The 11,375-nt window shown below is 49.7% G+C and overlaps 1 protein-coding gene across 1 annotated transcript; it reads left to right on the forward strand.

The window, feature by feature from the left end:
* The first annotated feature begins 360 nt into the window (after positions 1–360).
* Positions 361–1,804, forward strand: LOC309854564 (apoptosis-associated speck-like protein containing a CARD). The gene is made up of 3 exons (XM_082713854.1): positions 361–782; positions 1,043–1,096; positions 1,445–1,804. Exons 1-3 carry the CDS (start codon positions 512–514, stop codon positions 1,699–1,701), a joined length of 582 nt encoding a protein of 193 aa, XP_082569980.1. The 5' UTR covers positions 361–511; the 3' UTR covers positions 1,702–1,804.
* The last annotated feature ends 9,571 nt before the right edge of the window (positions 1,805–11,375 follow it).

Below are 11,375 nucleotides of genomic sequence, written 5' to 3' on the forward strand. Positions count from 1 at the left end.
CCCTACCCTTTTTTTTACATCTCTTTTCTTCCCACTATGTGGAATTTGGTAAGCTACACGGTTCTGGCTGTTAGAATTTTATGATTCTAAGATTCTTTGACTTGTGAGAGTGCTAAGGTTCAAGGAAATGTGGACATTATAGTGTTCTAGAACTTCAAGATTCTAACCTTGGCACTTGAATAAACCAGGCTCCCCAGGTCTGTGGTAATTACTGCAAGCCTGGAGATGCAGGCACTACCCTGGAAGTCCCTCTGTGGCATCGCCCTGGTCCCACCCTACACATCCGCTGCAGGATGCAATCTGGGCGCCCCCCGATGGCCAGGCTATGGAGTCTGGAGACCTTGGTGGGTGGGAACCAATGGGATCATCAGGGTTCCCTCTGCCACAGGGCACTGGGCTGGGGCAAAGGCAGGAATCAGGAGAAGGCGGGGAGTTCCAGGTCCCGCCCCAGAGCAGACTTCCTGATCTGCACACATCCCGGTGAGCGAGAGCAGCAGAGGACCCCAGCGCCATGGGGTGCACGCGCGACGCCATCCTGGACGCACTGGAGAACCTGACTGCAGACGAGTTCAAGAAGTTCAAGCTGAAGCTACTTTCAGTGCCCCTTCGCGAAGGCTATGGGCGCATCCCACGGGGGACACTGATGTCCATGGATGCCATAGACCTCACAGACAAGCTCGTCTCTTCCTATCTGGAAGAGTACAGCACAGAGCTCACCGTGATCGTGCTGCGGGAGATGGGCATGCAGGAGACAGCAGAGCACCTGCAGATCAAGTGCGCAGGTGAGCACGCCCCTACACACACTCTGCAGGGGCCACCTCCTATACCCCCTCACTGCATCAGCCCCCCAACACTTGCCCCTCGGGCTCTTTCACTTCCTGTTCCTCCTACCCTCTAAAATTACAAAAGCTTCTCCTGCTGGGAAGGGAGGTTTCCTGTGCTTGGCCCTGCACTTAGCTTCCACACCAAGGGGCCCCTAACCCCAGAGAGACCAAAGCTACGGGATGACCAGAAGGCGACCACTTGACTCATTTCCTTATAGGCCCCGCTCCAGGGCCTGCTGGGATCCAGGATCACCGGACTGGAACCTCGCCAGGTGAGGCCTCCACTCCCAACCGCTCAGCCGCACCCCATCACGCCCCATCAGCCTGAAGCAAAGCAGCTGCGTCCCACAGCCGGGAGCAAGGGGAGCAAGATCGGGCCCAGCCTTCCCGCCCACCTCCACTCCGTGGGCCACACCGGCGGGCGGCAGGGGCCGGGCAGGGGGGCTGATCGGAGGGAAAGAGAAACCAAGTTCTGCTCGTCCCACTATCTGTAGTGTGGGTGGGCTGCCCACCTGGAGCCCCACCCCGTGAGTTAGAGCAACTTCTGAAGCAAGCAGTGCTGGAACACAGGCCTGCACCCACCCTGGGAACTGGCTCACGGCTCTCTGCTCTGCCCACAGCACCGCACTTCGTGGACCGGCACCGGGCCGCGCTCATCACCCGCGTCACCGACGTGGAAGGGGTGCTGGACGCCCTGTACGGGACGGTCCTGGCAGACGGGCAGTATGAGGCCGTGCGGGCGGAGCCCACCAACACCATGAAGATGAGGAAGCTCCTCAGCTTTGCCCCGGCCTGGGACAAGACGTGCAAAGACCTGCTCCTTCAGGCCCTGAGGAACACCCACCCCTACCTGGTGGCGGACCTGGAGAAAAGCTGAGGGGTCTCCCGCAGCGGCAGCCCCACCCAGAATCTGGGGCAGGTCCAGTGCATTCGCCCAAACCTGATTTTTTTATATACAATATATGAAAAGCCAGCTTGTACTTGTGTGTTTTTCCTACTTGGAGCCTGGAAGCACAGGCAGAGCTAAGCTAGAGATGACCAGCGCAGAGGCCAAGCAAAGCTCTACTGTCACTGCCTGTTCCCAGGGCAGCCGGTCCCCCCCTTACCCTCACGGTCACCCCAGGCTGGCCCCTCTCATTTACCATCTGGCACCTCCTCCAGTGCCCCCCTAGTTAGCCCTGGGGCCAAGGTCTAAAACATATGTGCAAAGGGTCTGGAACAGACAGGCCAGCTTTGTCGGGTATTTGACAACAGACGGGTCTCCGCGGCTTCCCTTTCACTTCTTCCTTAGGGAAAAAAAATTGTAAAATTAGAGAACTTTTCCGAGGGACAGAGAGTACCCTCTAAATAAAGAAGAGGACAAGACATCAAGTACCCTTCCAGGGCTTCTTCTGGCCCCGGCACAGCCGTGGGCAAGCCTCACCGCTCCCTCTGCACCCTGCCAGCCACCTGGAGGAAGGGGTTATAGGTTATACTTTGCCCACAAAACAGACCATTCTAGGAGCCATTTATTCTCTTGGTTGAATTTTTGCCTCAAGGGATATAGATTTTTCTCCAGAACAGCACTTCAGGAGCCTTTGCAAAGGCTGCTGGGGAGCCAGGATCCTAGGATTACATCCCCCAGACCCTTGGCACCCAAAATTCTTCCTGGCTTTGAAGCAAGATAGGGTTTGGTAGGCAAAGCAACGGGCAGGCACACCAGCCCAGCTGTCCAAGTCTTAGGGGGTCAGATCATCAGACAGAGGATTCAGATATGTGGGCACATGAGTGGTTCTGTGCCACTCACAAGGACACCCCGGGTCACAATGAACAAAGCTGTGTGGACTCCCTCACCCAGAGGACACAAAAACTAGAAATGTGGTGTTTATGCTTCCCCTACACTCCCTTAGGGGTGGACACACAATACTGTGAGTCTGTAAGAAATTTCCCTGTCTTCATCTACGGGATCACCTGAGCAACCGGAGAAAACAGGTAATTTGCTACGAGAGAAAGCATCAAGGTAAGACAAGGTCGCCCACTCATCACATGGTAGGAACTGCTCCTAATGCTAGCCAGCCACCCAGGTGCCCCTCGGCCCAACCTGTCCTTTAACATATCCCATGATTCCAGCAATATTTGCTCACACCCCATTCCCTAGAACATGAAGGTCCCTAACTCTGGACACCTTGAAACGTTTATCTGGGTTCCAGTGCTATTTCCCAGGATTGCTGTGGTAAAGCAAACCTTTTTGGGTCTCTTACATAGGGCTGAGCCCTAATAAAAAGGCAGTTTTTCAACCTCTTGTGTCTTGCATGCAAAAAGTAATAAATGGGGGCGCCTGGGTGGCTCCGTGGGTTAAAGCCTCTGCCTTCGGCTCAGGTCATGATCTCAGGGTCCTGGGATCGAGCCCTGCATTGGGCTCTCTGCTCAGCAGGGAGCCTGCTTCCCCCTCTCTACTTGCCTCGATGCCTACTTGTGATCTGTCAAATAAATAGAATCTTTTTAAAGAAAGAACAAATGGTAGCTGTGTATCTCCAATATCTTAACAACTTTTCTTAAAAACTCCACACGAAGGGGCCCCTGGGTGACACAGACAGTTAAGCCTCCCTTCGGGTCCTGGGAGAGAGGCCCGCTTCAGACGGGAGCCTGCTTCTCCTCCCCGTGCTCGTGCTCTCTCTTGCTCTCAAATAAATAAAATCTCTAAAAAATAAGACTTCACATAAAACTAATGATTCTCAGATGAGGAGGCCTTAGCTAAAACTTTCTTGCCAAGTTATCCTTAAAAAGAGCAGTTACAGGGACACCTGGGTGGCTCAGTCAGTTAAGAGTCATGATCCCAGGGTGTTGGGATTGAGTCCCTAAGCAGGCTCTTTGATCAGAAAGCTCCTAGCTCTCTCTGCCTGCTGCTACCCCTTCTTATTCTGACAAATAAAATCTTAAAAAAAAAAAAAAAAAGGTCCGTTACAAAACCAATGCAGTCCTGAAGCAAAAGAAATGGCTCTAATAAACTGTTCCCTAGGTTAAAATTTTGGGGGGTCTTTTTCCCTTGGGGAGATGATTGGGGGAAGGGGAGCACAGGAGAACAGAGTTTCTTTTTTGTAGTATTTCTTTAATTTTTTTAAGAGCACAAGCAGGGGGACAGAGACAAAGCAAGAGAGAGAACCTGAAGCAGACTCCACACTACGCACGAAGCCTGACACAGGGCTCAGCTGGGGGCTCGATCCCAGATCGCCACCTGAGCAGAAAGCAAGAGCCGGATGCTTAACCAACGACACCACCCGAGGTACCCCCAGGAAGGCTGAATTCTACCGAAGTCTTTAAGCACAGCACAACACAGTGGTCGAAGATCGTTCTCCCCCAAAGGATATCAACTCAAATCCCTGCTCCACTTCACATCAGTTATGAGGCCTTAAGGCCAGTCTGTGCCTCAGCATCTCCATCTGTAACGTAGGGATAACAGCAACTGGTCCACAACTAGTACACTTCAGTCCATGTATCTCCACCAGCATGTTTTTGATCTTGAGCTCTCCAATGGCTTAACATAAATAACACTGGAATCAAACTTTTCTCTCATCTCCAAGTATCGTTAAGACTGAAAAAAGAGGGGCGACTGGGTGGCTCCATGGGTTAAAGCCTCTGCCTTCGGCTCAGGTCATGATCCCAGGTTCCTGGGATCAAGCGCGCGTTGGGCTCTCTGCACAGCGGGGAGCCTGCTCCCTCCTCTCTCTGCCTGCCTCTCTGCCTGTGATCTCTGTCAAATAAATAAATAAAATATTAAAAAAAAAAAAAAAAGACTGAAAAAAGAACAAGAACAGGGGTGGGTACCTGGCTGGCTCAGCTGGTGGAAAATGTGCCTCTTGATCTCAAGAGTTTTAAGTTTGAGCTCCATGTTGGGTGTAATTAAAGATCTTATTAAAAAGGGGGGCAGGGGGATGTCTCAGTGGCGCAGTTGGTTAAGCATCTGCCTTCCACTCCGGTCAGGATCCCAGGACCCTGGGATGGAGCCCCGCGTCGGGCTCCCTGCTCCAGCCTGCTTCTCCCTCTGCCTGCCACTCCCCTGGCTTGTGCACGCTCTCTTGTTCTGACAAATAAAAACCTTTTAAAAAAAAATGTATTATTGACCCCCTTGCAAATTTGAATATGCCCTACCCAGCACCATGCCTGCTATTCTATCACCAGAACAAAGAATTTTTAAAAAGAACAAGAGGGGCGCCCGGGGGGCTCCGTGGGTTAAGCCTCTGCCTTCAGCTCAGGTCATGATCTCAGGGTCCTGGGATCCAGCCCCGCATCAGGCGGTCTGCTTGGCCGGGAGCCTGCTTCCCCTCTCTGTCTCTCCACCTACTTGTGATCTCTCTCTGTCAAATAAAAATCTTTAAAAAAATAAAAAAGTTTAAAAAGAACAAGAACCAAGGAGCCACTTCTCTGCCTGCTGCTCCCCCTGCTTGTGTCCCCCCAACTCTGACAACTGAAATCTTTTAAAGAGATTTTATTTATTGGGCACCTGGGTGACTCAGTCCTTAAGCATCTGCCTTCAGCTCAGGTCATGATCCCGGGGTCCTGGGATCAAGCCCCACATCGGGCTCCCTGCTCAGTGGGAAGCCTGCTTCTCCTCCCATTCCCCCTGCTTGTGCTCCCTCTCTGTGTCAATTACAGAAAATCTTTATTAAAAATTTTTTTTTTTTTACTTGAGAGCAGCAGCTGTGGGGAGAGGCAGGAGAGCAGCAGACTCCCTCTGCCAAGCAGGAAGCCCAACGTGGGGCTGGATCCCAGGACCCAGAGATCATGTCCTGAGCCAAAGGCAAGCGCTTCCCACTGAGCCACCCAGGTGCCCCATAGATCTTTCTAGAAAAATAAAGGGGGAAAATAAGAACAAGAGCTAATGTTGGCTAAGACTGTGCTAATCTGAACAAAAATCTGTAAGCAGGACCCAACCTTTCGTAAGGTGACATTTAGCTTCGCTCCTAACTAGCACCATTTATACAGAAAGTTTTACAGAGCCAAGCTCTTCACAGGAAAGGTACAGGGAAACAGCAGAAAAGGAATCTCTGCGAAACTTAGAAGGTATGATCTTAGCGTACAGTTGAAGCAGCAACATAAACGGCCAGAGAACGTGTGTCCCACCTGGATGGACACAGTGAATAGAATCCAGATGTTAACAAAATTCCCAAATGATTCCCGTGTTCAGCTTAAGACACACTGCTGGAGGGGATCTGGCTCCACCATGTGAGGTCGGCTGAGGCCTTCCCTGATCAGGATGTGCATGTGCTTCTTTACTCAGGGAGACAGTAAAGAGAATAGGCCATCCTCCTCTCAAACTCTGGGAAAAAAAGAAAAAGAAAAAAAATACACAGAAGCCCCGTCCATCTAGACCTGGCAGAACCTCACTCCCTTAAGGGGTGGCAGCTGAACCCTAGGGTCCCGGGCAGTGTGCGAGCTACAGGGTGTTAGCGGTGTAGCTGGGCAACACTGCCACCCGGAGGCGTGCGCGCGGAACGCCACCCGGAAGGCTGCCGCGCTCTTCCTCTTCCCACACCCATCCCGCTCACCCTCCTTGCTCACGTGAACCATCTAATTTGGGTCCCACTGCAGGACAGAGAATCCAAAACCCTTAACCCAAGGATAGTCTCAGCTCCTCTCCGGCCTTTACTCCTCACACTAGTGGCTCTCAACTGTTCTGTTAGAGGACCCTTCTCTCTGGGTCCCTACGTGACACACTCAGTTGGGCATCAGCATCATCAAACTGATTTTGGCTCAGGTCTCACTCTCAGGGTAATGGCCTCCATGCTCTGAGCAGGTTCAATGAGATTCCCTTTCTCTCTGCCCCTCCCCCCAAAATTTGCACTCTAAAAATAATCAAAAAAAAAAAAAAAAGCCCTTCTCTCTGGCACTACAGCCCCAAAATTTAGGGACAGAAGCCACTGTCCAACAGCAAAGAGCACTATCGGCAGGGAGCACTATTTCCAGACCCAAACTCCTGCTCATAAGTACTTTCCTCAACTATTCCTGCTTTGTACCAGGAACTTTCAGACTGAACACCCTCCAAAAGCTTTTCTAGGGGTGCCTGGGTGGCTCAGTCATTAGGCGTCTGCCTTTGGCTCAGGTCATGATCCTGGCATCGTGCCCTGCATCGGGCTCCCTGCTCGGCAGGAAACCTGCTTTCCCTCTCATACTCCCCCTGCTCGTGTTCCTGCTCTCCCTGTCAAATAACTTTAAAAAAATTTTTTTTAATTTAAAAAAAGCTTTTCTATTAACACCATGAGTTTTAGGACCCAATAATTTCTACAAGCCCAGAAAGTCGAAAGTGTTGGCAAGATCCACCCGACTCAACTTCTTTGGCTCTTATGTATCAGCACCAGGAATACTGCATTTCAGGGGCGCCTGGGTGGCTCAGTGGGTTAAGCCTCTGCCTTCGGCTAAGGTCATGATCTCAGGGTCCTAGGATCGAGCCCTGCATCAGGCTCACTGCTCAATAGGGCTCCTACTTCCCTCTCTCTCTCCCTGCCTCTCTGCCTACTTGTGAGCTCTGTCAAATAAAATCTTTAGGGGCGCCTGGGTGGCTCAGTGGGTTAAGCCGCTGCCTTCGGCTCAGGTCATGATCTCAGGGTCCTGCTTACTCCTCTCTCTCTGCCTGCCTCTCTGCCTACTTGTGATCTCTGTCTGTCAAATAAATAAAATCTTAAAAAAAAAAAATTCACAGAGGTGAAACAACTTCTAATGAATTTAATACAGGTCTGGGTGGCTCAGTTGGTTAAGCGACTGCCCTCGGCTCAGGTCATGATCCTGGAGTCCCAGAGAGTAGAGTCCCACCATCAGGATCTTGCTCAGCAGGGAGTCTGCTTCTCCCTCTGACCTTCCCCCTTCTCATGCTCGCTTTCTGTCAAATAAAGTCTTTTAAAAAATAAATTTAATAATTCTTCCTCTGAGTCTAAAATTATTTCAAGATACTATGTTAAAAATGAGAAGGGCACCTGAGCTAGTTCAATGAGAAGAGCATGTGACTCCTGATGCATGGGGACTCAAGCGCCCCACTGGGTGTAGAGATTTCTTAAAAATAAAATTTTAAGGGGCACCTGGGTGACTCAGTGGATTAAAGCCTCTGCCTTCAGCTCAAGTTATGATCTGAGTCCTGGGATCGAGCCCCGCATCAGGCTCTCTGCTCAGCAGGGAGCCTGCTTCCCCCTTTCTTTCTGCCTGCCTCTCTGCCTACTTGTGATCTCTGTCAAATAAGTAAATAAAATATTTAAATAAATAAAATAGCATAAAATTTTAAAATAACAAAGAAGGGACACCAGGGTGGCTCAGTCACTAAGGGTCTGCCTTCAACTCAGGTCATGAGCCCAGGGCCCTGAGACTGAGCTCCACATCCGGCTCCCTGCTCATCGAGAAGCCTGCTTTTCCCTCTCCCACTCCCCCCTGCTTATACTTACTTCCTCTCTCATTCTCACGATGTCAAATAAAATTTTTAAAAAATTAAATAAATAAAATAAAATAATAAAGATTAGAGGAAGCCGACCAAGTACTGAGGACTCAAAGGAAGTTCTGGAAAAACTGGGCAGGAATGGTTGCTGATGGGATCCTTCAGCTAATACTTAAGCGTAGGTTCTCTTGCATTCTAGTGTGGAAACGAGATCTGGTGACAAAATCCATAGCACATCACCAAGGAACAAAAGAGAATCCAGTGGAGTGTGAAGAAATACACAAAAATAAAATGTATTGTCTCATGGGGTCTGGACCCTAGCCAAGAACTAAATCAAAGGAGGCAGTGAACAGACCTCTCCCCACCCACCACCATACTCCCTCCTCTCTTAGCCTGATCATCTCTATCCAAAATTGTTCCTAGTGCTTTCAAGACAGGAGGCTGTTTTCAATACTTCAGTAAGATTAATGTATTCGTTAGAAAACAAAGGATTCAAAATCTAAAATGCTCACCCATGAAAGAAAACAGAACTAGCTACTGCTTACCCCTGGCCAGGATATCATTACAAGGCAACCCAACAAACAGAGAATTCCACAAGCCCACAGGTCTCGTGTTTTTCTCACCAATGAGCTGGAGACCGGAACAAGCTGCTCAGAACCAGACCAACTCCCTCTGCTGGTCTTTCCACCTTTGTCCACTGTCCTGGAAAAGCCCCCAGACCCATTCACCCGTAAGTCAGACACCTGACCCTACTTCCTTTCTCTGCTCAGCTCAGCTTGGGAACGGGGGCCTGCTCCCACCCGACCCCACCCCCCCCCCCCCGCCTACTTGTGATCTCTGTCAAATAAATAAATAAAATCTTAAAAAAGAAAAAAGCAAGGCCAATCACTAGGCGCCTGGGTGGCTCAGTCAGTTGAAGGATTTTGGCTCAGGTCATGATCCTAAGACCATGCCCCACATCAGGCTCCCCACATCAGGCTCCCCACATCAGGCGCCCCACATCAGGCGCCCCACATCAGACGCCCCACATCAGACGCCCCACATCAGGCGCCCCACATCAGGCGCCCCACATCAGGCTCCTCACATCAGGCGCCCCACATCAGGCGCCCCACATCAGGCGCCCCACATCAGGCGCCCCACATCAGGCGCCCCACTCGGGAATCTGCTGGCCTCCCTCTCCCTCAGCCCCTCCTCCCGCTCGTGGCTCTCCTGCTCTCAAATAAAGAGCTTTAAAAATTTAGGGAAAAAAAAAAAGCAATCAAGGCCAATCACTAAGCCCTTTCAAGGATGTTAAAAATTGTAGTACTAACAGTGCCAAGTCAGTAATCAAATTCACAAGGAGCTCCTTCACCCCCTGGGGCAGGGATCCAGGAACCGCAACTGAACCCTAACACTAGAACTCTATTAGGTGAAGCAGAAACAAACTTCTCAGAGATATGTCATCCAAACCAATCATTTAAGCAAAGAGATCAAAGAAATAGTAAAGGCGGGACACCTGGGTGGCTCAGTGGGTTAAAGCCTCTGCCTTCAGCTCAGGTCATGATCCCAGGGTCCTGGGACTGAGCCCGCATGGGGGTCTCTGCTTGGGGCTCTCTGCTCAGCAGGGAGGTTTCTCTTTCTCTCTTTCTGCCTGCCTCTGTGCCTACCTGTGATCTCTGTCAAATAAATAAATAAAATCTTAAAAAAGAAAAAGAAAAAGAAAAAGAAAAAAGCAACAGTAAAGGCAGCCTGATCACACTAAGAACTGCCACACCCTTGGCTCTGAATGAGGGTTTCTCACTTGTACCCAATTCAACAGCCGAACCAAAGGATTGCTTGGAAGAACTTCAGCCATTCTCAACCTACTCTTGGTTACTAAGCATCCTTACTCAGGACAAAATAACTACTACGTTTTACAAGGAACTCACTCCCCTGCCTTGTCACAGATTTAAGCATCCTTCTCTACACACCTGACAACTTTCAACAGAGAGGAAGCACCTCCCAAAGAAGAGTCCCAGGAACTCCACAAGCTAGGCTTCTGACAGGTCAAAGAAAGTCTTCGAAACTCAAGACTCTTAGCTGAGGGGGAAAGAGAGAATTGGGGAGTCAGGAAGGCCATATGGTAAAGCAGAGGGGAAATGTCTAAGGTTTTAACTCATTAGCCCTACCCTTTATCTCCAACACCCTCCCTAAACCTCAAAATACCATGATTTCAGCCCTAAGTCTAGGCAGGATATGAAGCAACAGTCTCCTTATAGCTCCTACCCAAGCCCCATCTTCAGGAAAATGGGCAGAGGAGCACTCCCCTTCAACTGCAAGGAGCTACCTACCTCCACTTTCCTTTCCCAGCTAACCTTATCAACTCATTCCCAACCCTCTTCCCTCAAACTTAGCAACCTCTTTAAGACCTAAGCAAATGACAGTCATTACCAAGGCTTTGAAAACACAGTTTCTCATTTGCTGTGGACACAACCATAAAAACAACTTCCCACTAGGTTTTCTCCTCCTTGCTAGCACTCAGCCTATTGGGAACATTTTATCAACTGTTCTACTTCCATGGCCTAGATCAGCACCGTCCAGTATAAACTTAACACAAGCCATACGTGATTTGGTAATGGTCGTATTTCATATTCTCATCTGACCATACACAGCTAGTATATGGAACAGTACACACCTAGATCTCTACTTGCAGATGTCCTTTGCTAAATCCTTCTATGTTGCTAACAACCATGCAACTTGTAATACTACAGATTTAGTAGAGGGAGGCTGGCTTCAGTTTACATAATCGTCTCCGGAAATGAAACCTTACTTTATGTTCAGTGACAACTGTGTATTGATCAAGACCTTTTAAAAAGGGTTATTTTGGGGACAGCTGGATGGCTCAGTTGGTTAAGCGGCTGCTTACAGCTCGGGTCATGATCCCAGCATCCTGGGATCAAGTCCCACATTGGGCTCCTTACTCGGTGGGGAGTCTGCTTCTCCTGCCTCTGCTCTCACTCTGCCTGCCTGTGCTCGCTCACTCTCTGGCAAATAAATAAAATCTTTAAAAAAAAAAAAAGGATTATTTTGAAGATTATGATTCTGACTTTGGAGGAACTATGGTGACTGACAGCGACTGGCAGCAGAAAAGAATCACATGTAAAAACTCCTTAAATAAAAATTTACTGGCTTTAAAA

The sequence above is a fragment of the Mustela nivalis genome (genome assembly GCF_964662115.1).
Source record: "Mustela nivalis genome assembly, chromosome: 19".
In the NCBI taxonomy this organism is placed as follows: Eukaryota; Metazoa; Chordata; class Mammalia; order Carnivora; family Mustelidae; genus Mustela; species Mustela nivalis.